A 26503-nucleotide genomic window follows, 5' to 3' on the forward strand; every position below is an offset into this window, starting at 1 on the left:
GATGATATTTCACTTTTGACCTGAGCCTGTGTTACTTTGCCGTTATCTGGCCACTGGTGTTATGTTATCTGGTAGGCGTGCTAATACAATGAGCACATTCACCACATAACGTGAGATACCAATGTGAGCGAGGCTGGTCAGTGAGGCATCACACGTTTGGGAAGGATGCGGTTCTTCGAACCGCTGGCAAATCATTTTGTTTCGAAACGTCAGGGAGCGAGGATGAGCCGGATCGGTCTTTGAAGAAACGCACTGGTCGCCTTCAAGATTGGAGTCGATAGACGGCTGTTTCGCCGTCTTAAAGAAAACGGATATCTATAGGTTCTTGTGGTACCTCAACGGCATCGAGCTATCCATACGATTCACCGTCGAGCGAGAGAGAGACAACAGTTTACCGTTCCTCGATATGCTTCTGAAGGGACAAGGAACGCGCCACAAGTTCACTGTATACCGAAAGCACAGTCGACGGTATCTACAGTTTGATTCCCACCACCCGATGAGCCATAAGGCGTCAGTCGTATCATAGCTTCTATCAAGAGCACGCGAAGTTTGTTCGACCCATGCGGGCAGGGGACAGGAGGAGGCAGCAGTACGGACACACTTGAAAAAGAATGGCTAGAGGAAGAGCTTCATACGCAGGGTCGTCCGCCGTCAATACGGCGACATCCTTCACCGCCCACCTCGGACGGACAACTCTGTCGTCCGTAACAGGCGCATTGCCGTTCCCTAAATTCCCAAGAGAAGCCTTGGCACGCGTTCTGGGGAAAGAGGCAACTCAGGTCGCCCACAAACCCGTATCTACTATCGGCCACCGCATCCCCCGCCCGAAGGACCGACTTCTCAGAACAAAAGCCGAAGGGGACGTGTACAACATCTCTTGCTCGATGTGCCGCGAAACAAAGAACTTACAAGAGAGACTTCGACAACATCGGAACGACGTGCGTAAATCCGATGTAGAACGGAGCGCCCTGGTCGAACATTACGACGCCCGCGACCATGTGATCGACTTTGAGAACGCCACTGTCATTTACCTAGAGAGTAATCTGACAAGGAGACTCTTCTTGGAATCTTAGCATTTCTAGCTAACCCCGGGAACCATCAACAGATCCTTTCCCAAGCAGCACAATGTACTGAAAGTCGAGTGCAATAGGAGTGGACGGTGTGTGTCTTATCAAGGTTCTTTACTTGCACGAGTCTGTTGAAGGCCTTCCACCTACCGGTCCACCCCTATTGCACTGGACTTTCAGTACATCGTGCTGCTTGGGTTGGGACATTACCTACGGTTTACGTCAACGACCTCCGACATGTCATCCACAATCAACGCCCGCAAGTGGTCCCGATTTCGCCTCCTACATTATAAAAGAAGCTGTTCCTGCCCAACTTATTCAATCGTGAAGAAGGAGCCAAGTCGGCCTCGAATGGCGTTAAATCCATTTGGTGGATTTTTGGTTGGTGATATCTGTTTGTCTATTTAGTTTCCCAGCCAGACACACATTCAAGATTCACATTCAAGATTGGAGTCTTATGAGGTGTGTATTATATCTATGAAGCAATTATTGGTCCTCACGACGTATTTTCGTTCCTCTTTCGCTCCTCGGCAGGCTGGACACAACGACTGAGGGATGGAGGCAACGAACTCTGCGCTTCATGCACAAACGTTGATCTGTGAGTTAGAGAAGTCTAGATTGCACTTTATACCTGGATTACACAAGAAAGTAAGCATGTTTCTCAGGCAAGCCTTTCTGTTTTTTGGATTTCTTTCTACATTGTATTTTGTCCTAGGCATCCTAAGCTATTCTTACATTTAAGAGGTACATTTGTTAGAAACCGTACGTCTTGCCCAAGCGGTGCTTAACCGTTGCATATGCGTTATCTGGTGTAGAGTTGCATTATATACGGCGCCACAACGAAAGAAGTTCATCGTGATTTAGGTACACAATAATCTCATATGAAGCGCGGAAGAGTAAGAAAACTAACTGAAGATAAATGTCTTGGAAGAAATAACTCTGCTCTGCTATGACACAACGCAATGCTCTTTTATATTCGTCACTTTGAGAGGATGACAAAATACGTATTCATTAGGATAACTAATGCGCCTTTGAAGGCTCTTCTATTTTTGTACAAATCATCTAGGCCGAGCACGGCACATGTCTAATTTAAAACGGTTAGCGATTGGCGGGCATGCCAACTCTGCTGCTGGCAATGAAGTACGACAAATTCTGTAAGTGTGGGGAAACCTTACAATCTGTTATGTATTCGAGAGCCGTGGGGGAGGTGCAGTAAGGGTAACATCTCATTACGGCCGAAGTCTCGTTACGGCCGGAGGTAGTCTCATTTCGGCAGAAGATGTTTCATCAATGCCGAAAAGAAAAAAGAAGCATCCACCATATTAACAATCGCTGTGTTGTATGCTTCTCAAAGTGTGTCCGAGGCGGGTGTGCCCCCACGGCTTGTGCCACACACAATGGTTCGTGCGCACAGTACTGCGAGAGTGTTTCATGCAACCCTCGCGGAAAATGTTCTAGTTCCCATACTGTACCACACAATATTTGTATCTATTACGCCACAGTCTAGAAAAAGAAGGGAGCCGCGGGGCGTCAAATGCGCGCTTTATCCCCTTTCACCGTTTCTCCGACAATGACACCCCCTTCCTTCTCGCACTCCTTCGGGCGGAATCTGTTGTGTGCGAGAACGGGAGGAGAGTGGACCCGTAGAGACGCCAGCAGTGTCCTCAAAACGTGAGACTGCGTGAAACCGCTGCTCGTAGTGATGAGCGATAGTCATCGAAACACTATCAATAGTACTATCGGTGGTTGAGATGACTACTCATTTGAGTATCGACAGTTTCACCTATCGATAGTAAGCTGAACACAGTCCAAACCCGCTTGCTGCAAAAATATAGAAGTCACTGCTCCGAGTTTCTATCAATCTAATCAAATACCTTAATTTATAGTTGCACAGCAGATGTCCTTCAAATAGTTTTGCACCGTTAGCATAAAAAAAAAAGATTACATAAAACAGGAGCTCTTCCGAAAGACGAACGGGAACTCCTGTTGTGCTTAAACCAACAAAGCAGAAAAAGAGATTTCGTGGATTGTTGTGCGCTATGCGTGTATTATTCAGAGCATCGGCATACGCTGTCAAACTGTAACTAGTTTATGTTGCTGTTAGAGTAATACGGCTTTGTGACAATTAAAGGCCGCTAATTCCTCCTCAGGAATGCCAACTTTATAGCTGTGCGCAGGTGTCTACTCCAATATTTCATATTTCATGAACTTCATATTTTATTTCCGATTATCATAGTTATGTTATTTTGTATTTTTTCCCCGAGAGGTAATTATCAGTCACGACTGACACGCGACCGTCGAACTGCATGTGAAAAACGAGACTTCAGAAGGGTTTGTTTCCGATGGAAATATGGTCACTTTTAAATTGCAAGTGACTAAACGACAGTTTGCATGAGCGAAACGCTAAGTCATACGTTTCTTTGAAAGAAACATAAGTAAATTTAAAGATTTGTATTCAACAAACTATTGAGAGTTTGCAGGAGTAAAACGAAAATCAGAAAGTTTAGTTTTCAATAGCAACCTGCTTGAATTTTACATTTGGAGTAAACAAACTATTGAGAGTTTGCAGGATTAAAACGCGAAATCAGAGTTTAGTTTTCAGTAGCAACATGCTTGAATTTTAAATTTGGGGTGAACATACTATTGAGAGTTTGCAGGAGTAAAACGCGAAATCAGAAAGTTTAGTTTTCAGTAGCAACATGCTCGAATTTTAAATTTGGAGTGAACATACTATTGAGAGTGTACAGGAGTAAAATGCGAAATCAGAAAGTTTAGTTTTCAGTAGCAACCTGCTCGAATTTTAAATTTGGATTGAAAAAACCATTGAGAGTTTGCAGGAGTAAAACGCGAAATCAGAAAGTTTAGTTTTCAATAGCAACATTCTCGGATTTAAAATTTGGAGTGAACATACTATTGAGAGCTTGCAGGAGTAGAACTTGAAATCAGAAAGTTTAGTTTTCAGTAGCAGCATGGTCGAATTTTAAATTTTGAGTAAACATACTACTGAGCGCTTGCAGGAGTAAAACGCGAAATCAGAAAGTTTCGTTTTCAGTAGCAACATGCTGGAATTTTAAATTTGGAGTGAACGTACTATTTAGAGTTTGCAGGAGTAAAACGCGAAATCAGAAATTTTAGTTTTCAATAGGAAAATGCTCGAATTTTAAATTTCGAGTGAACATACTATTGAGAGTGTGCAGGAGTAAAACGCGAAAGTTTAGCTTTCAATAGCAACATGCTCGAATTTTAAATTTGGAGTGGACACACTATTTAGAGTTTGCAGGAGTAAAACGCGAAATCAGAAAGTTTTGTTTTCAGAAGCGACATGCTCGAATTTTAAATTTGGAGTGAACATACTATTGAGAGTGTACAGGAGTAAAACGCCAAATGAGAAAGTTTAGTTTTCAGTAGCAACATGCTCGAATTTTAAATTTGGAGTGAACATACTATTGGGAGTGTACAGGAGTAAAATGCGAAATCAGAAAGTTTAGTTTTCAATAGCAACATGCTCGAATTTTAAATTTGGAGTGAACATACTATTTAGAGATTGTAGGAGTGAAACGCGAAATCAGAAAGTTTAGTTTTCAATAGCAACATGGTCGAATTTTAAATTTTGAGTAAACATACTATTGAGCGCTTGCAGGAGTAAAACGCGAAATGAGAAAGTTTAGTTTTCAGTAGCAACATGCTCGAATTTTAAATTTCGAATGAACAAACTTTTGAGAGTTCGCAGGAGTAAAATGCGAAGTCAGAAACTTTAGCTTTCAATAGCAACATGCTCGAATTTTAAATTTGGAGTGAACATACTATTGAGAGCTTGCAGGAATAAAACGCGAAATCAAAAAGTTTAGTTTTCAGTAGCAACCTGCTTGAATTTTAAATTTGGAGTGAACAAACTATTGAGAGCTTGCAGCAGTAAAACGCGAAATGAGAAGTGTGGCGAAACGAGCTGTGTGGCGTTCGCAACCCGAACAAAAGTGCACATATTGGAAAGGAACGCAGACCCGGAAAGAAGCAGAGACCCTGGAAGACTATGGGACACGAACACAAGAGGAAATAAAATCTATATCACTACAAAGAAGTTATTCTTAATCAAAACAACATAGTAATCTATCATTCAGAAAATCAGAAGAAAAAATCAAACTCATCAGAAAATAGATATGTTAAAAATGAATTTCACCACATAGCGCGCTCCTAGCCAACAAACAGAACTAATGACATCTGCCCTGATTTGCTGAAGACGGGTGCCAATAGATGTATGGAAGACCATGGAACACGAACGACAAAGAATGACACGAACACAAGAGGAAATAAAATCTATACCACTACAAAGAACTTATTCTTAATCAAAACAACATAGTAATTTACCATTCAGAAAATCAGAAGAAAAAATCAAACTCGTCAGAAAATAGATATGTTAAAAATGAACTTCACCACATAGCACGCTCCTAGCCAACAACCAGATCTAATGATATCTGCCCTGATTTGTTGAAGACGGGTGCCGATAGATGTATGGTAGACCGCGGAACACGAACGTCAAGAACACAAGAGGAAATAAAATCTATACCACTACAAAGAAGATATTCTTAATCAATATGATGACAATCAAATTACAAGTTATATACAATTTTCATTCTAACAAACAGTACGAACCTTGATGGAGGTATCCAAGCCGTAGAAAATATGCACTGTTTTCACTCTTTTCCTCAAAGCCGGGAGACTTTATGTCTCTATCTATGTGACCATAGCACCGCGCATGCTTTATCACTCAAAGGGTTAGGGGCTATATTACTTCGTCCAGCAAACGGGGCGCTCTAGAGGTCAGATAAGAGAGTTCAAAGGCGATATATTTTATTGTGCAGCGCAAATAGATGTCGATATCACTCGCAGGGATCACTATCTTTTCGCATCCTTTCTTTGAAACGGAAATCTTTCGTCAAAGTGGTTGTCAAGTCGACTAAGTTTGTAGAGATGCGATATTGTTATTGAACATGTAGAGAAAATCCAAATTATTAATTGGTAGCAACGATACTCAATCAAAAACGAGAAACAAATTTAATTACATCAATTTTTGTAATATCTTGCAACAGAAATTTCTAATGAACCACACAGAAATATCAAATGTGAAATGCAACTCAGAGTTATGAGGCATTCCCATCTTAGAGGTACTTACTTATGTCAATGGAGTGAACAATTGGAGCAAGTACAAGACAATAATTATTTCAGGCAGTAAGTTAACAACTCATAGAATATCAGTCGAGTGAATACTTGAAACATAATCAAAACAATAATTCTCACGACAGGTGGAGATTATAGCAGTCTAAAAAAATTTAATCAATAAAATAAACATAGATATGATTTTAATTGAGTGTAGATCTGCACTTGAAAACAGAAGAGTCAATTGCTCTACATTGAAAGGATGGACAGATTTTGTACTCGATACCATAAGTCATGGGAAGATGTTATAAAAAACTGCTTCGAAAAGAAGGAGCCCCGAAACGATTTCATTATCGCTGCATTTTAATACGTCCTAGACATGGTCGTATTCGGAGATATGGTACAAACTACAGAACTGAAGGTACAAGAATTTATATGCCGAATCTACAATACTGATAAAAATATCTGCACATCAACGTCGGAAGGGCCACTGGGATTGATAGCGGAGTCTTTGAGGTTTGCTAACGAAGAGTTGAAATACACTAGACCAGATGTAATCGTAATCATTGCAATGGGCATTGCATTCATCAAGAAAGCAGTCGGATCAAGTTATCATATACAAGCGGTCTATATCGCACGATTCATTACGGATTTGTTGAAATTACATATATCTGAGATGGCAAGTACATAAAATCTTATCACATGATATGTTCCAATACCCCAACAACGCAATTATTTTATTCAACCAGTCTCTGCAAAGATGTCGAATGAGCAGAAGTTCAATATTGCCGTGCAAGGTCTGATGTATTTTCACTTGTTGAAACTCAACAAACATATCAATTGTGGTGGACCACCAGACGATTTTCATCTAATACTCTCTTGTACGCCATTCAAGAATCTTCATACAAAGAAAGGAAACATCAATAAGAGACTGTGCAAGTTCATCGCGACAAAGTGCAAGTTGTTGAAGCAATACAAACACGGCGACAACATATCGCCTGCGTTAATCAACGCTGGATTCAAGCGACCAATAATCAGAATAAACTATTTAATGTCTTCGGAATTCATCAATGAAGACAACAAACGAAAACTTCAGAGTTTGAAAGAGAACTGTAATTTACCGAAATAAACAAGCGCATATTTGATATTTCTGTGTGGTTCATTAGAAATTTCTGTTGCAAGATATTAGAAAAATTGATGTAATTCAATTTGTTTCTCGTTTTTGATTGAGTATCGTTGCTACCAATTAATAATTTGGACTTTCTCTACATGTTCAATAACAATATCGCATCTCTACAAACTTAGTCGACTTGACAACCACTTTGACGAAAGATTTCCGTTTCAGGGAAAGGATGCGAAAAGATAGTGATCCCTGCGAGTGATATCGACATCTATTTGTGGTGGTATAGATTTTATTTCCTCTTGTGTTCGTGTCGTTCTTGTCGTTCGTGTTCCGTGGTCTTCCATACATCTATTGGCAGCCGTCTTCAACAAATCAGGGCAGATATCGTCAGATCTGGTTGTTGGCTAGGAGCGTCCTATGTGGTGAAGTTCATTTTTAACATGTCTATTTTCTGAGGAGTTTGATTTTTTCTTTTGATTTTCTGAATGGTAGATTACTCCGTTGTTTTGATTAAGAATAACTTCTTTGTAGTGGTATAGATTTTATATCCTCTTGTGTTCGTGTCCCATAGTCTTCCAGGGTCTCTGCTGCTCACAGTTAATTACATACAACTATCAGAACTTCCCGCTATTGCATTGATGGTTCTCACGTATAGGAATATTTGACTTTTTATAACACAACTTATAATTTTGTTTATAATCATATTGATTAAGAATATCTTCTTTGATTAAATGTAGTGATCGTTTCTCGTTTTGATATGGTGTAGCTATTATTTCCCTACATGTTGGATGATTGGTTCTCTATTAATGTTATGTGTTGATTCGCATTATTACATTATGTCTGCGCTATTCACTTCATAAGAAATTGATTAATTAAATTTCTGTCATGTTGGAATATTAAACTTAGCTTCCATGCTGTGCTCGAAATTACTTACATCTGTCAGGTTCTCACATCTTAGACTTCTTATAATAAAACTTGTAATTTTGATTGTAGTCATATTGATTAAAAATATCTTCTTTGATTAAAATGTGCTACTGCTTCTGCTTAATTGAAAACTTGCGTGATTATTACTAATAAAAAATTGTGATACCACTTCAATGCTATTGCGTCATGCCTGTAATAAGTATTGTTACGAGGATTGTGTTTCTTCTGTATCAGAGTTTCTTGGCTGGGGTTTTCTCCTTCACACAGAGTCATAACATAATTTCTGACACTAATGACTTTAATAAATATATTTTCACTTGTACTTTTGTGTATGGCTATCCTTTACATGTAAACAGCCTACTGCACACCTGTTGTAGCTGAAAAAAAAATGATTGAAGTCGGCCCACGTATGGCCAAAGAAGTCGACCCAGGCTGAAAAATGTGAGCTGGTAAACGCGCACGCAGCCCTCCGGCCACGCGCCACCCACCGGTAACCGCCTCCACCCGAGCGCCGCCCGGCGAGTGCGGGAAAAAATACGCGACCCAAGTCTGCCAAGGCTCAAAAATGTGGAAAGAAGTCGACCCAGGCTGAAAAATGTGAGAGGGTAAGCGCGCACGCAGCCCTCCCCTCGCCGATAAGCACGCGGACAACCCTCCGCACACGCGCCGCGCGGGGAAAAATACGCGCAGGGCTCAGGGGCAGGGGTGCCGTAGTTTAACACCCATGCTCCTCCCCCCCCCCCCAATTACTACTTCAGTCGCGTTTGAGATGGTCGTGGGAAAATGCAAAGGAGAGAACATACCGATCGTACAAACGCACAGCCTTCGAAGATCTTGAAACAGTGTCACGTCTGCCTGCATGTTGCTGTGTCATTGAGCATAGAAATCAGTTGCTTTTTCTCACCCCGTTTTTCGAATGCGCCTGTCACTGTGGTCTGCCTTTGCATTATTCAGGTGGAAGGCAGAGTAGTTGGGGGAATTTGCGCAGCTCAAAGCAGGACGGAATGTTTACATAATGTCTGATTTTTATATAATACAGTTGCTAGAATAGCAAAATGTTAACGTGCAGATCGAGTGATTCACCGCGTTCACAGGTTTGCACACAGAATATAAGACTTGTGCGTTACGTGATAGTACGAACTCGCAGAGAGTATCTCAACGTATACAATCTCACCAGGTAGAATATAGAGATAGATAGAAGAGAGATAGAGAGAGAGATAGAATATATCTTCAATATTGAATACCTGTCGGGAAAATGCAGGCAAGCTTCCCCCTCGACTTCGCAGTATGTGTGTACCTCACTCAGGTGTATTTCATGAAAACGGTGTTGAACCGAACCAGAACTGAACCGCAAACCGGAATCGAACCGTTATTTGTGTGTGTGTGTGTTACCGTTTTTGCCATCTTGGAGCCGAACCGAAACCGGAACAAATGATGATGAAAAGAACCGCTCCGAACGGTTCACTGAACGTTTCGGTGCTTTTCTTTTTTCCTTTTTTTTTCCTTTTTCGAACATCCGCGAACATACATTGATCCGAATCATTTGCTGCGACAAGGATTCCATACAAAATAATATGAAATCGTCCCGCTTGTCATGTGTAGTCATGTGGGCTACTCGCGCGGCCTGTCCGTGGACGAAGAAGGCGTCCGCCGTTGCGGCCAGAGGCCAATCCCATCGTCGGACGCAGCGTTGCACACGAGATAGTCTGCTGGGTCGCCACACGTCGCTCGCCAAGTCAAAGAAGATGTCATACGTAAGTACGCGCCTTCAAACGCCCTTTAGCTAACAATATGGTGCCTGATCCCCCGGTGGTATCACGAAAACTATGTTTAAAGGCCGGTGTGTTCGAAATACTGAAGTTCGTGCAAGGTTTCGAAATGCTCCCGCCATGCCACAGTAAGCATGCAAAGCTGAGCCGTCTAATTTGGCCCGTTTAGTGCCATATTGACCTACATCGTTAGCTTTCACGGCCATTCCGAACGTCCAGCGGAGGGAAGCATCCACGATCCTGTTTCCATTTTTTGAAATAGCCGACCAATGTTTAGCATGTATATGTTACAATAGCAAAGATGAATGCATTGATCGTTGCTTTTTAGAGATCGGACACAAAAAAGGTTAAATGTCAGACTGAAATGAACTTCCTTTTGACGATATATTTTAGAGTACACATGTGACGTAAGGATCGGGAAAACAGCAATCCTCTCCCCACACGTGCACGCGAGTACGCGTTGCACCGCCTGTTACGCCTCCGAGAAGTTTGTTTCCATTTCTGTTTGTTCACAGCCGTGATGGTACATGTGAAAGGTCATCCAGTCCGGAAGCACTTCAAGTTTGACCCGGAAAGAGGACAGTTCGTATGCCAGGTAGCTGAATGTGGGATGCGCCTCACTGGGGACCATGCTTCGAATCTCATGCGCCACGTCCATCGACACCACAGAGCGGAATATGAAGCCCTTTTCCTTCTGCAAAAACCTTCCAGCAGCAAGGCATCTGAGGGCCTTAGCATGGAAACCAGCGCCAGCCAGGAAGGTGAGGGGACGGTTAGGCAACCGCGCCTGCAGGACGTGCTCCAGCAGGGTAACGTTGTTAGCGTGAGCATAACCGCAAAGGTCATCATGGACGCCTGTGTGGAGCTAGTCACAAAAAATGTTCACAAACAGAGCTAGTCACAAAAAGCTAGTCACAAACAGAGACTGTTCGACTTGGTCGATGACTCTGGATTTAGAAAAATAATTCATCCTGTATTGAACGCCATGAAGAAGAAATTCAGCATCTCCGCGGAAAGTGTCCGTGAACGAGTTACCGTGGACGCGGAAGCTGCTCAGCGGGAAGTCACAGTATCTCTAAATGGTCGACTTGTAGCGTTGAAAATGGACTGCGCGACACACCTCGACAGAGCGATGCTTGGTGTCAACGTTGAATACATTGAGAATGGCAGAATCAAGCTGCAGACTCTTGCTACGAAAGAATTGTTCGAGCGACACTCCGCAGAGCACCTGAAGAGTGAGGTACTTCAGATACTATCAGAATATAACCTTTCTCCACAGCAAATTTATAGTGTCGCAATGGACAACGCAGCAAACATGGTCAAGATGTTAAGACTCCTAGGGGAGGCCGCAGCTACAACCGCACCCAGTGGAGATCCTTCAGGCGAAGAGGAAGAAGAAGAAAATTCGTTCGCTATTGCACCTACTCTGTCCCTTGATGAGTTCGAGGGAGCTTTTGCTTTCTCGGATGACGGGCCCCTTCTACAAGGCATGAGATGCGCGGCACACACTTTGCAGCTCGCGGTTCACGACGCTCGGAAGTGCCCACCGTCCAATGACATTCTAGAAAGATCCCGAAGTGTCGTAAAAAAATGCGGACACAAACGGCGATGTCCTTGCTCCGCAAGCTAGGACCAAAGAAATCAATCATTGGCTGTCCGACAAGATGGATGTCTACTTCTGCAATGCTCCGCCGTCTCCTAGAACTCAGAGTCCTGTGCAATTTTGTTGGGCCTGAGGAGGATGCGCACTTGAGCGAAAAAGATTGGCAGGCGAGATCACGAACATGGTGAGCACCTTTACGCAGACTGAAACGGCAATAGCTGAGCTCCAAGGAGATCAGCTTACAATTGGAGATTTCTACGGAATTTGGCTGAGGTGCCGTATTGACATGTCAAGACTGCAAAATGAGATTTCCAGAAACGTAAAGTTAGCGCCATGAGACGGCGGGAGAAGCTCCTCGTGGGAAATGATCTATTTTGTTCTGATATTTTTTTAATCCCCGCTACCATGTAGCGTTAACTACTGAAGAGAGATGCAGAGCAAAACAACATTTGCTAGTGACCTGGAAGAGACTTACTACGCTCCAGCAAGAATGTGAGCAAACGGAGGGGCCATCAGGGGTGTCTCCTGAAAGCTCTCATTGTGCAGCTGACGAGGTGGAAACATTTCTCATTGACAAAGAAGAAGGCCATCAGTTCAGTGATCACTCCCAGCTGTACGAAGAAATAGCCAGCCGCCTCGATGCGTTTGAGAAAAAGCCTCGAATAAACAAGAATGCAAATATTCTGGACATCATGGGAGCAAGAAAAGTGTCGCCGCACGGAGCTGTACTCCTTTGCCACTGTTGCCCTTGCGGTTCCAGCGACGCAAGTCAGCGTCGAGAGGGCGTTCTCGGGGCTTCGATATACTCTTTCGTGCCACCGAACACAGCTCAGTGCTGAGGCTCTCGACGATATTATTTTCCTTCGTTGATTTTATGCATGTAGGAAAAGCTAGGATTTGGTTACGTATGCCTCCACTTTATACCCGTAGAGACATTCAATTGTACATTGTAGAAATCTGTACCCGTGCTGATACTGGGCAGTATAATAAATGACTTTCACTTACCACTCGAGTTAGTTGACATGAGGTAAGCATGAGGTAACAAAGTAGGAAAGCATTAACGTTATAATGGTTGTCTGCCACACTTAATGCAACCTCTGTAGTTCCAAGAGTTCCGCTGTAAAAGCCACCATGAAGCACATGGCAAACCGACCTTGTTTTAACTTTCGATTGTTGCGCAGGAGAAGAAATACTTACCCCGCAACGTATTTAGCTTTTCCGGAAGCTGTGTGGAGAGGCTGTGTCTGTGACTACAGTCGTTATCTGTCACGTATTTTACGGGAAAGAAACAGCAGTATTTACCGCCCACGGTTGCCTCGCGGCTTGCAATTGATGCCACTCCATGACTGCTTTGGGGAGATGACAGCGAAAGCGGGAACTACTCACAGTACTTTGGACAAGCGCCCGCACCCAGCACAAAGCCATGATTTGCGGGTAGGAATTCGCGATCGCTGCGGGTAGCGGGTAAAATGCGGGTGTTCCCGAAATGCGAACGCGGGTAGTGCGGGTCCAACTATGTGATCCCTCTCTGTCACACGCGAGCTCAGCAATGCCCTATGTCGTTGGCCGTATAAATCCACATGCAGGAGACAAGTGCTGGCGGACGAGTTCGATTATTAATGCAGTTAGTATTAATTATATATAGGGAGTGACTTTTTCGGGTTAAACTCGATTCGACCCGATTCTTCCCTCCCCAATCATCTTGCGACTAATTCGGGTTAAACCCGATTTCTCCCCGAATGCCGTTCCGTAGCAATCGTGCAACTGACCTTTCCAGCGAGGGGTGAAAAGCATCCCCACGTGTTATACTGACGATCCAAACCAACTCGGTGACTTCCCGGAAAGACATTCAGGTCACTGTGTGTCCCATTCTACCACGGATTACCCCAAGTAGGCCGCTCATCGAATGGTAGAGTGACAAAGCAAGTGGTATCCTAGTTCTCCTCTATGACGTCAACAACCGTACATTCCGCAGACACTGCGCTGGCAGTTGAGATTTGCCTTTGCTGGCATCTAGTCGCTTTCGTAATGGGACGAAAAAGGAAGAGCCCAGAGGACTGGTGCAAGGATCACGAAGACTTTGAAGTCGTCGCTGGGCATGCCAACCACACAAGCCAAGGGGAACATTCGCTGGCGCGCAAGTACTGCAACGTGGTATTACTACATGATCCTGCACGAAAGCCGTACGACAGGATAAAGGAACATTTGGCGTCGACCCGGCACAAGAGGTTGAAGGCCGGTGCACTGGAAGAAATGGCGAGGAATGCGAACCAGCCTACTGTGTTTGACGTGATGATCAGACAACGGGAGAAGGACCTGCTCGGGATGAGCGTGGTGCACGATTTTGTTCGCGCTCTTGCGTACGCTGGGGTAAGCGTGGAGCACGCCGACGGCCCATTGGGAGATTTCGTGAAGAAGTAGTGCCCCGCAACAAAGACAATGCCGTCATCAAACCAACTACGGCGTAAGCACCTTCAAGATATGTTTGACAAGGATTTTGCGGCGTTACGTGAAGACATAGGACAGTCGAAAGTAAGTGTGATCGTTGATGAATCTCCTGACATAACCGGCATTCCAACTGTGAACACCGTGTTATGTTACTAGCAAAGAGAAGGGGGGCAAGCGCATTGTGCTAATTGATGTTGAACGGGTAAACGCTTGCAATAGCTTTACCGTTGGCACTGTTGTTACTAAAGCTCTAAAGAGTGCGGGCAAATCATGGAAAGATGTGATTGCTTTGGCATGGGATTCAGCCGAGTACATGAAAAAATGGCCGCAGAGGCTACATGTGTTTTGCACGTTAAAGACATACCTCATTCATGTCAGTGTATATCGTGCTGTGTCTGCAGACTGTCTAGCAGACGTTAGATCCATCGTAATTAAGTTTGGCGCGCTGTTCAAGCATGCGAATAAGCTCTTGCAGGAGTACTACGAGGTTTGCATCGCCAATGGTACCGAAAGAGGCGATATTCGCAAGCCGCCTGCTGTAGTTCCGAGCAGGTGGTCCAGCTTCTACAATTCATTAGAGTGTGTTGTTGAAATCTGGGGATCCTTAATTGACCTCGTGCAAAATAATACAAGTAACAGCAAAGCGGCAAAGATAAACACTATACCTGCTGGGCAAAGTCAGAAAGTTTTTGCAAAGGCTGTACTTATGCGTGATGCGCTTCAACAGTTAATGCAGATTCAAATTGAGCTCGAGAGCGGGAAGATTTTAGTGGCCCATTACTAGCATCTTGTTTGTGTCAAGTTGCCGCAGATAATTTCTGATCTAATAAATCAGAGGAGTGACACAGCAAGCACTGCCTTGGCAATGCTTCCAAGGGCAGAGGGGAAGATGCAAAAGGGTGTCATGAAGAGTTCTGTGGTACACTCTGTGAAAAGTGGCATACTAGTACTGTTGCACGTAACATAACAGCAGGCTCCAGTTTCGACCAGATGCATTTCCTACAACTGGGATCTGTCCTTGATCCGTTCAAGAAATCGCTGGCACCACAGCAGGTAGATTATTATCGTGATCTGTTTGACCTTGTTGTGGATGACCATACTTCTGTTTACGGTGAACTGAAACAGTATCTTTTGGAGGATGCGCCTCAGAACCACGATCTGTTGCTCACTACCTTTTGGGAAGATGCGAGAGAACGTTACCCGCACTTGTCAGAGGCTGCCCTTACCATTCTGTGCATACCAAATGGGAGCTGCGACACTGAAAGAGCGTTTTCAAAGATGCGATATGTGCAGCGTCCGGAACGCTCTCAAATGTCATCCGAGCTCCTCAAGATGCAAATGATGTTATATGTGAAAAAAAAAAAAAAAATGTTTTGTAGATACCACTCGTGAATGCTGCCACCATTGTTATTGATGTAAATGTCGCTGTCGACCTCTGTAAATGTTACTATTTTGTATGATTTTTTACTGTCTATCATATTTGCATTTGTGAATGATGGAAATATTCTTATGTGTGTGTATAATAAATAGTGCGAAGCACAGCTCACCCGTGATGTGTGTTGTTGTGGTAAAGGAATGGATGTGGAAGAGGTAAGCGAACGAGTCACAACCACCCGATAACACCCGATCGTACCACCACAGTGGCAATTTCACCCGATTTTACCCCGAATTACAAGTTAAAAATAGCACCCGATTTCCCCCCCGCCCCGAATCTGGGAAAGGCATTTAACCCGAAAAAGTCACTCCCTAATTATATAGTATTAACACGATGTAGTATTAATGCGATTATTAATGCAGTTAGTGCCACTGTATTACTAACGCGTTCTCTAAATCATTTTTTGCACTACTACGATTGAGTGGAACAGCCTCCCATCATCAATCGCTACCATTGACGACCATACAGTTTTCCGTAAGTTCTGTTGTAGTGCTGAGTTTATCGCTTTGTATGCTTACTTGTATTGTTCTTATCCTGTTATCCCAATATGTTGTTGTTGTTTTGTTTCCTTATTTCCTTCTGTTTTCCTTCTCAATGTTCCATGCCAATATGATGTTCCCACCCCCCATATAATGTCCCTCGGGCCCTTGGGGTTTTTTGAAATAAATAAATATATGGCTCTCTGTTGAATTGCAATTTTATTGGCATACGATTGAAAACGTCCGAGACACGTAGCCAACACTCAGAATTTCCATTATTTTAAAGTAGGAACAGCGGTAAAATGGACGAGAAACACTTCCCACTGCGGGTCCCATGCGAGTATGCGAGTATAGGTGGGGTGCATTTGCGTAAGCCGAATCACCCGAAAGAGTGAAAAGAAGCACGCGTATAGGCAGGGTGCGCCGGTTCACCAGATAGAGGGAAAAAGCACCGGTAAAGCTATGATGCGACGTCATATGCACGCCACCTATACAGATAGCACTGCGGGTGCGGGTCGCCCAGATAAAATTATTGCGGGTGCGGGTCACACACGCGCGGGTACTGTGCGGGTGCGGGTCCAAGTTTGCTTACCCACACTCAACTCTAGTCATGGCCACGGTTTTCTGGGACAAGGATGGTGTTCATGTTGATTTTCTATCCAGTAGTACCGCCATCAATAGTGCATATGTGGTCGGGCCTTATCACCAAAGAAGTCCTCCTCCTACAGGAAAATGCACGCCCGCATACCGCGCATCTCACGACACACACCTCACAGGAACTTGGCTGGGAGTTGTTGCCACATCCTCCTTACAGCCCAGATCTCGTCCCCAGCGATTTCCATCTCTTCGGGCCACTGAAGGCGTTTCTTGGGGTCCGCCACTTCAGCTGCGACGACGAGGGCAAGAATGCGGTTCGATCATGGCTGGGACAAGTGCATTAGTGCAGCAGGAGACTACGTTGGAAAATTTCTAGCCTGTAAGTTCATTTTAGTTTAGCGAAAAATGAAAAGTCCCGGTTTGCCTTGTACACCCCTCATATATATAAAAGACACGCCATTTCTTTGATTTCGTTGGAACAGTCGCGGTGCCTTTTGTTTGGTTACCACATGATGACCGACAACGCCGGTTACGTTGGCGCCTGCTGACATGTAAGGCACATCACGGTTCAGGTACAGCTCATCATTCTGCATCTCTGCAGATTCACAATTTTCCACTCTGAAAGTGGCAACACGTGTCGATATTCCATAGGCAGTTCGAAGTCCTCCATCATTCACCACTTGACAGGGAGAAAGCAACGAAAAAGAAAAAACAAAAAAGGGAAAAGAAAACCTGTTAGCGCTGACCTCAGTAGAAGAGCGGTCACCCATTTGAACCATAATGACATTGCCGATGTCGTCTTCTGTTCCTCCTCCCCATTTGACCGTGCGGAGCGAGTCGATAGGAAACGCGCACAACGATGTTCCAGTGTTTGGAATTTGGACAAATATTTGAACCTGAATTTGGACAATTATTTTCTAGACTAAATATCCTTAAAGACTCTGACATTTCAAAACAGAACCGACGCTGATCATCCCCGTCCGACCGGAATCTATGGAAAAATATATCCGGAAAACGGAAGTCCAGTGGTCGGGTATCGCGAAATTCAAAAACAAATTCAAAGATAAATTGAAAGAAATTCACCTTTTTCTCTAACAACAGCTATATTATTTACGTGGGCAGGAATCCGCATCCTTAGATACAGTGCCCACAAGAATCCCTATTATGAAGGCAAACAAAGAGAATTATTTTTTTCTTACCGGGCTAAGTATTCGATCTGAGCAACGCAGCACGGGGAGAAGTGGTATTCCTTTGTGTCTCTCTGAATATAACTCATGATGTAACCCCAGTCCCAGGGGCAGTCAATGGCTCCGGGATGACCGATGAGATCTTGTCTTGGTCCTTGCCCGTCATGAACGCAGCCTAAGCTGGAACAGCATGGCACATCTCAGTTCACTACTCGTATCTAACTAGCAATTAAATCGTGATGACTCAACAACGAATTATTTGATTGATTTGGTTGAGACGGCAGAACTATAAGCCACAAATACAGAGAGACAGAGAGATAGACAGACAGACAGGAAGTGCAATATACAGATATAATAATAATGCAGAACTCTTGCTTGCCGTGAAGGCCCACGTGTCATCCATCGCCGTCTGAAGAGTTAATGACATGGGACGATTTTGATTAGATTACATCGTGGCGTTACAGCTGGTTTGCGAGGCACGCCTTCGATGAAAGCTTCCACAAGAACCAGAAGCTTATGTAAGGTAGTTGACCACGACCCACAATTTTGGAAATGCAGTGTTCAGTTTATTCCATATCGCCGTTTACATAACCTCGTGCCCTTGCTGGCGACGACCCGATACACACTATGAGCATGTCGTACAAGTCGAACAGGAAGTCGCCTATTTTCTTGCCGTGTTAGCGCGCGACGCAACTGTGGCAAAAAGCGGCATACAGACGTGGACAAATGGGAAGCATGGGGGACAGGTAGTATACTCGCTCTGGGCCGGCAAAACCCAATGAAAACCTGGGACAGCACAGCCGGATTCGAACCCACCACCTCGACCTCCTGTTGAAAAAAAGCCAAATAGGTTGTATGCGAACCTATTTATCCTATACAAATTGATGTAGGATCCTTTATGTCCTATTTTGTATCATGTGGGAAGGTTGTGGGATCCTACATGTCCTATATTCATTCACATATAGGTGAGTCATATGATCCTACATGTCTCATATTAGGCTATGTAGGAGAGTTGTGGTGTCCTACTTGTCCCATATTCGGCAATATTAGAGAGTTGTAGGACACTACAATGCCTATATCCGGCTACGTAGCAGACTTGTAGGATCCTACAAGGCATCAAAAAGGAGCTATGGGAGATCTTACGTGACCTGTTTGGTTTCATGTGTGGAGGACTTGGGGAATTATTTTGAGATATGGAAGTGATATATTAACACAGCAACAAACATTATTTGATTGCATATATTTATATATATCCTTCAAAACTGGGGCCTAGAACGAACTAGTCATATTAACGAGACATAAAGAGGCAAAAGAAAGGGTCTTCGGTAAGCCAGCGATCATACCTTATTCGATATATCCACTCGATATTGGACAACTTAAAGAAGGTTGGGCAATGGCATAACGTGTTTCTTTTTTCTGCGTGTGCGTATGTGTGTGTTTTTGAGCACCCGCTAAAATAAAACGATTGCGCAGGAAGAACAACGGAGTGGCAGAAGGCCCTGTTTCCAACATTAAACATGAAGATCACTTTCTTGAATGCCGCAGTTGCGTGGTGTTCAACATCCACCTTACATGTTATATAGGGTTGGTGGACAAACTCGATAATGTGAAAAGCCTTTTTTACTTCACTTTTTTCACATTAAGAAGTGCGTCGCTCATGATCTCAGTTGTCTCGCGACGTAAACCCCCAATTATTATTATTACATTAAGGAGTCTGGCCACCAGCTGGTCCACATTTATGATATACTCTCAGTTGAGCTGCGTGTTTGTCCTATCCCTCATTTTATCTATTTAGCAACAGCCATCCCGAGTCCAAGCAGTTACATGGTAACATACAATCGTACTGATATCAAGTTAACCAATATTGTCACCAGACTCACAACCAATAAGCACCATATATCACATAAATGATAAAAAAGACACGTAGCGAGACATAAACAAACATATTTGTGCCCAAACCGAGCCTGTTCACATTATGAAGCACGTAAAGAAGTTCACTGCAAATGCTTTATACGCGGGGACCAGGTAGTATTCCTGACTAGCACCAAATCTGGCAGTCTTATCTCCCACGACAAAAGAAGAGAGAGAAAGAAAGAAAGAATGTATGAAAGGGCGAAACGGTTGCGGTATCTTCTCTGTCGAACATGACAAAGAAAGTCCTCCACGTCGCATTGTCCAGCGCTTCGTTTTGTTTCCGTATTACGCGCATACAGATAAACACCAGGGCAGCACAGGTGTCAGCGACAGTCGCGTCACTGGTATACTTCCCGGCATTTTCTCAGTTGTCGTCCTTTCATTGTAGCAAGGAGGAACCGCATGGACGTACACTATACTAGGTTCAAATTCTATACCGATTCTTAAGAATGGCTTACTTGTGCGCTAACTCGTGCGCCATTGTGCGGACGACGTCGAAAGACCACGGCGTGTCTTCTACTACAGATGTCTTCTGGTTCCCGCACGCCCCACCTATGTAGGCCAGACCTGCGGAGGAAGCCTTCCCTTTGGTTACGAGTACCGCACTTCAGTTTTATTTTCAAGATGGACTATTTCTTAGCTACCCCCATCAATGTCTCCCCACTGTACAACGCGGAACAGAAAAGCAAAACTGGAGTCGGCAGTATGGGATGAACACACAAATACGTTGCACTGGAAGGTGACTGCCAAGCATTCGCAATATGCTCATCCAGGCTGTTCTAAACCATCACAACCGAGCTCAGTTCAATGTTCTACCAAGATCGGACTGCGCCCTTGTTGCGTGTTTTTCATGGATCCATGGGTCTTCCAGAAGACACGAATCACTGTCACCACTTTCGCTGCTTTGCGGGAGGCACCGCGGGAAAGTCAATCTACTCGAATGTGGACGCGCCCCTGTTACTTACTGTTCGTGCATCGGCAGGACGGTGCTGTTCCAGCGACACTGTCGGCCCTCTCGTTAAAACCGGTGTATCGGGACAATACCAGGGGAAAACAGTCATCAGGTAAGCCGCACCGGTGCATAAGCCACAGAGCGCCCGTGAGAAAACGAAATCGCGAGTTAGCCGCGGCTAATACACATGAAATTACGGTACCTAAAACATTCATTTATAAGCACTAAAAACACGAACAGAGAGTTTACCATAGAAGATATGGTTGATGAAAAATTCCTGGAATTGCTTATACATTCAAAAGATCAAGATCGAATGTTGGAGATACTAGAAGAGGATGAAAAAACCGTGTATGCCTCCTTCGTCAACTCTATCGAAAACTGTAAAACGGAATGTGATACAGCGTGCGACTAAAGAGGACATCTCCAGAACGTGTCAACGTGAGGTCAAGAGAGGATTTAACAGGCAGAAAACAAGGCTCACGCATGCAGGGTATACGATAGAACTGCTTGTTAGTGTACGTTCGAAGATTGTTAAACAGTTCAATAGAGGTGCGAGAATTACGCAAGTGCTGAATAATAGAGAAACGCTTATAGTTATTCTATATATTCATGGTCTATCTCACAGACTGAAAAAAGTGGCACAAGGGTATCAAGTAAATGCTGTTTGTGAACACAACAGGAAATTATCAGGGTTGCCTGCGATTGTAAATAACAAAAATAAGGCATAATGTTCTGTTAAGCGTCAAGATCCCGAGGTAAACCGCCCGTCGAGGGTAGTCTATGACTTTCCATTCAGCTGTAGAAAAAGCTATATTGAGCTGACGGGCAGATGCCTAACAGACGTCGAAGGGAGCACGGCAACAATAAAAATAGTAGGGAAGGGAATCTCTTTTTGCATTCGAGAGATTGTGGGTGTGATGGAATATATAGCAGAACGACAGTACAGGGGCGCTACAAAAAGCAAAGCAAAGACCGCACACGCTTGTTTCCAAAGCATGACTGGCGTTTCTTGGTCTGGTCCATTGTTAGTTTTATTTGTGCTGCACCTTTTTTTTTTTTCAGTCCAGGTGTGGAGGAATTCCACACGCCATAGTCTCGGTGCTGTCACTTGACACCCGCGATCACACGGCCAGGGGTTCACTCCCCTCCTTGTTCGGTAAGAGGATATCTTTTCCCGGGAAAAAGGCAATTTCGTCGTGTAAACAAAGCACACATAAAAAATGGCAACTGCAACCCTCGGCCACCTAATTTTTGCAGAGTTCGAGGTAACTCGTTACTGTAACTAAGTTGCTTTTATTGGTAACTTAACTCGGTACTTTTGCGCCGTGGTAACTTTTAGAGGAACTCGTTCCTTTTTCAGGTAACTTTGTCAAAGTAACTTAAGTTCGAAGTTATTTAACCCGCTTTTCACTTACATCCACATATTTTCTTGATTTCTCTCTGGTTCCTTCATGGCATTTTTTGCCATAAAACGTGATATTCAATCAATGACAGTATTTTATTCAGGAAGTAAGAACCGCTGCCTTTGAAATGAAGCTGAACCATTGTGCGCCCACAGGTAGTAAGATGCAAAGCGTTCGAATAGACCTCTACCAGAGAAACGTCATCATGACATTGGTAGACAGACTGAAACCGAAACAAATCGGAAGGAGAGGGCTGGGTTCCACGAACGGGTACGTGTTCGCTGCCTCCCATTGAAAGAAAAGCAGGACCGAGGGTCGCGTTCCTTTTAGGGACATATCGTAATCCCTTCAAGACCGTTGCTTTCGGACGCGACCTTGTTCACCTCTAGCTTCGAGCGTAGATCAATTCTACCAAATTTGTGGCGCTGTCGAACACTATGACGTCTTTTGTTTACAAACAGGGAGAGGTGTATTGTCGGACATAAACGAAAACGATCTAGGCGTGGTGCACTCCATCTTCTCATCCTCAATCTATGTATTTTTATCTACATAACCCATGTTCGAACATTTTTTTCAAAATACGCCAGAATCACGTATTTGTGACACAGATACGCCCTTTACGAGTGGACTGACGCCACTTGCATCATTTAGTCACATCGCTTTCTTTGTCGCGCTGGCAGCGGCCACTTGCGCACGTCTCTTCTCTCCTTCGGCCTGACGCCATCGCGGAGATCCCTCGGACAGCGGAGTTTCGTTTTGGAACCGCGAAGGGCGCCACGCGTCGCGGACGAGCAGACGACATCGGGCACACAGGAACGCGGCGCACATGTGCTTCGAAGTTTTGTTTACATGTTTTCTCTGCGTTTCTGTTATCCTTATCCATCTATGGGATCACATCGGTGCGCTAAGATGCGCTAAGACGTCGTAGCCTGCGACGCGCGTACGACGGCTTCGTAAGCGCGATTCACAAAGCTATCGTAGTGGAGAGGGTACACCCTTTGACGAGGAAGAGGAGGTTGCTCGCTTCCTGTCACGTGCACCTCGGAGAGAAACAGCCAAAGGGTGCGAGAATATGTTTTCGCTATGATAACGATGACGAAAATTTGTAATCGCACCAATAAGAGTCGTCCCGTTAGAAGAAGACGAAGTTGTTGCTGCACGTGCACTCGGTCATTCTGTAGCCATAACGGACGCCATGCAATGACAGGCGAAACGCGTTCGATGACACAGCACATAGATTGGGTGGGTGAGGGTATTTCGTAAGCGATGTGTGGCACCCAGTTTTGCAGCTTTTATGGCTTCTTTTCCTTTCTTGCAGACAATTTGGAGGGGTGTTGGGGGTGTCTTAGCGGGGTGTAGGGGATGCCTCAAAAATCCCTGCGACCCGATTTTACGGAGCACAAAGTTGAAGCATTTGTTGAAAAAAGTGTCTCAATGTCAGTTCGAGGATGGTCTCGAAGGTTCTGTGGCAAAGTGCAATGAGTTGGCGCGTATTACGGAGTCCTTGTTTGCAGTCTCCAAATCCACCACTGCCAAATAACGCCGCCATCTTTCTTCGTGTGACTGCTCGGGAGCTCTCGCAAGATTCCGCCGTAAGCTGCGAAGATTTTGCGAAGCGCGCCCTTCGTGAATCTACACTTCGTCGTAACTTTCCCGTACGACGGAGATACGACAGATTCCGTCGCACGAGCTCTTTGTGAATCCGACCCCAAAACTTCTACACCGAAGCGCTACTTCTCAACCTTTACCAGCGCATTGGCTCCCGTGGCCGCACCCGTGGTATGCAAGTGCTGATTAGTCAGTTTGAAAACATGAACTTTCCGTGGCGCGCGCAAGGGGCTGCCGCCGTGTCGGCAGAGGAGGCACTAAGCGGGTTTCGTCGCCGCGAAAATAATGTCGCTGTTGGCATTTCCCGCCAAATTCCCGCTACTTGCTTTTCATTGGCTCCGGTCCAAACATGTGACCATTCTCGATCATGGTTGGCATTGAGGCTCATCTAACTGGTGGATGCGCTCGCGTCCGTTTCCTCAGAGGCGGCTACCCGTCTGACCGTTGTGCGGCTTGCGTCTATGTGGGCAGACGGTGATTTCGTTTCGTGGATTTCCAAGATGTTCGAGCATTAGACGAACATCGGAATGAAAGGTAAGTAGACAAACGTATGATGCATGTCAGTGGTCAGACGTTTAATACTGCCGCCTAACAGTGTGCATAACGGAGGTACGCCTTGTCCCGTATTACATCACTTTCTGCCGGTCATCAGTCATGACCTGGTGGATGTGCTATTCTGTATCGCGTTACTACAGCTTAAACAAGAGAGAACTGATGTTCTGAGGCTGGAACAACATAGAAGGGACAATCACATACAAGCTTAGGTCAGTTGGTAGAGCCCTGGACCGGTAATCCAGAAGATGTGTGTTCGAGTCCTACAGCCTGGCTAACCTTTTCAGTCACTTCCATCTTTCATTACTACAGCTTTTTCCGCCGTTATTAACCCTCTTGTCGTACATTTTAATCCTTATACCATGAGATTGAATCCTTTTGCCATCGGAATTAATCCTGCATTCATTAATTTTAATTCTCATTTCACGTAATGTAATCAATTTCTCATGAAATTTAATCCGCGTGGCTATGTGTGGGCTACGTGACTTTTTTTTGTATTTTGGCACAATTCCCATGTCTACGGGTACTGCACATGTTTTTCATTATTAATGTGGGTTTCTGCACCATAATGGGATACTGTGGGACAGTCAATCTGGATTAAGGTATTGTAGGACTATTCCCATGTCTATGAGTTTTACCCATCGTTTTCATTACAAACGCGGGTCTCTGCACAGCAATGGGTCCGGGACTGCCAATCTGGATTATGATATTGTGGGATTATTTCCATGTGTGCGGGTATTACCCATGCTTTGCATTAGATATGCGGGTTTCGGCACTGTAATGGGATACTGTGGTACTGTCGATCTTGACTACGATATCCTGGGTCTATAAGGGCGTCTACGGGTATTCCACATGCTTTTCATTGAAAATGCGGGTTTCTGCACTCTTATGGAATAGTGTGGGGCTGTCTATCCGGATTACGACATAGTGGGACTATGCTGCTGCGGTTTTCTGCACAGTAATGAGATACTGTGGGACTGTCAATCGCAGTTACGATATTGTGGTAATATTCCCATGTTAATGGGTACTACCCATGTTTCTCATTAAAAACGCGGGTTTCTCTACTCTAATGGGATACTGTGGGACTGTGTGTCTGGACAACGTTATTGCGGGACTATTTCCATGTGTACGGGCATTACCCATGCTTTTCATTCAAAATGCGGGTTTCTGCACTCTAATGGAATACTGTGAGGCTGTCGACCTGTATTACGACATAGTGGGATTATGTCGCTGTGTACGGGTATTACCCATGCTTCTCATCAAAAACGGGGGTTTCTGCACTGTAATGGGATACTCTGACACTGTCAATCTGAGTTGCGATATTGTGGCACTATTCCATGTCTACGGGTATTACCCATGCTTTTATTAAAAAACCCGAGTTTCTACATTGTAAGTACACTGTAATGAGATACTATGGCACTGTCGATCTTGATTGCGATATCCTGGATCTATATGGGTGTTTACGGGTATTTCGCATGCTTTTCATTAAACATGCGGGTTTCTGCACAGTAACGAGATGCTGTGGGACTGCCAATCGCAATTACGATATTGTGGTGCTGTTCCCATGTCAAAGGATATTACTTGCTTCCCATTAAAAACGCGGGATTTTGTGCTCTAATGGGATACTCTGGGACTGTGTATCTGGACTGCGTTATTGTGGGACTATTTTCATGTCTACGGGTATTACCCATGCTTTTCATTCAAAATGCGGGTTTCTGCACTCTAGTGGAATACTGTGGGGCAGTCTATCTAGATTACGACATAGTGGGACTATGCCGCTGTCTACGGGTGTTTACCCATGCTTCTCATTAAAGGAGGGGGTTTCTGCACTGTAATGGTATACTTTGGTACTGTCGATCTGGGTTGTGATATTGTGGGACTATTCCCATGTATACGGGTATCACCCATTATTTTATTAAAAAAGCGGGTTTCTATATTGTGTTGGGATACTGTGGGTCTGTGAATATTGAATACAATATTGTGGGACTATTCCCGTGTCCATGGGTATTACCCACGATTCTCATTAAAAACGCGGGTTTCTGTACTCTAATGGGATACTGTGGGACTGTGTATCTGGATTACGTTATTGTAGGACTACTTTAATGTCTACGGGTATTACCCATGCTTTTCATTCGAAATGGCAGCACAGCCGGCGGGACCGATATTGGTGCGCCAACGGGGAACAGTTTTTTTCGACCGCCTTACCAGGTATACTTTGGCTTGCTCATCTGACAGTGACGTTTCAAGATCAAGTAGCTCACTGCATGTCTTAATTGGGAGTTCAGGAA

General features: G+C 44.3%; 1 protein-coding gene across 4 annotated transcripts in view; it reads right to left on the reverse strand.

Annotated features, from left to right (window-relative positions):
* LOC135374244 (venom metalloproteinase antarease TserMP_A-like) overlaps positions 1-26503 on the reverse strand; it is a 155959-nt gene that overhangs the window by 23260 nt on the left and 106196 nt on the right. For all 4 annotated transcript variants that reach the window (XM_064607245.1, XM_064607244.1, XM_064607243.1 and 1 more), the window contains exons 10-11: positions 20159-20267; positions 17799-17966 (exon numbers count right to left, since the gene is read on the reverse strand). In XM_064607245.1, the coding sequence (XP_064463315.1) occupies positions 17799-17966; positions 20159-20267 (277 nt within the window). The remainder of the gene's footprint in view (positions 1-17798; positions 17967-20158; positions 20268-26503) is intronic.

This window comes from Ornithodoros turicata, unplaced genomic scaffold (assembly GCF_037126465.1).
Source record: "Ornithodoros turicata isolate Travis unplaced genomic scaffold, ASM3712646v1 Chromosome49, whole genome shotgun sequence".
In the NCBI taxonomy this organism is placed as follows: Eukaryota; Metazoa; Arthropoda; class Arachnida; order Ixodida; family Argasidae; genus Ornithodoros; species Ornithodoros turicata.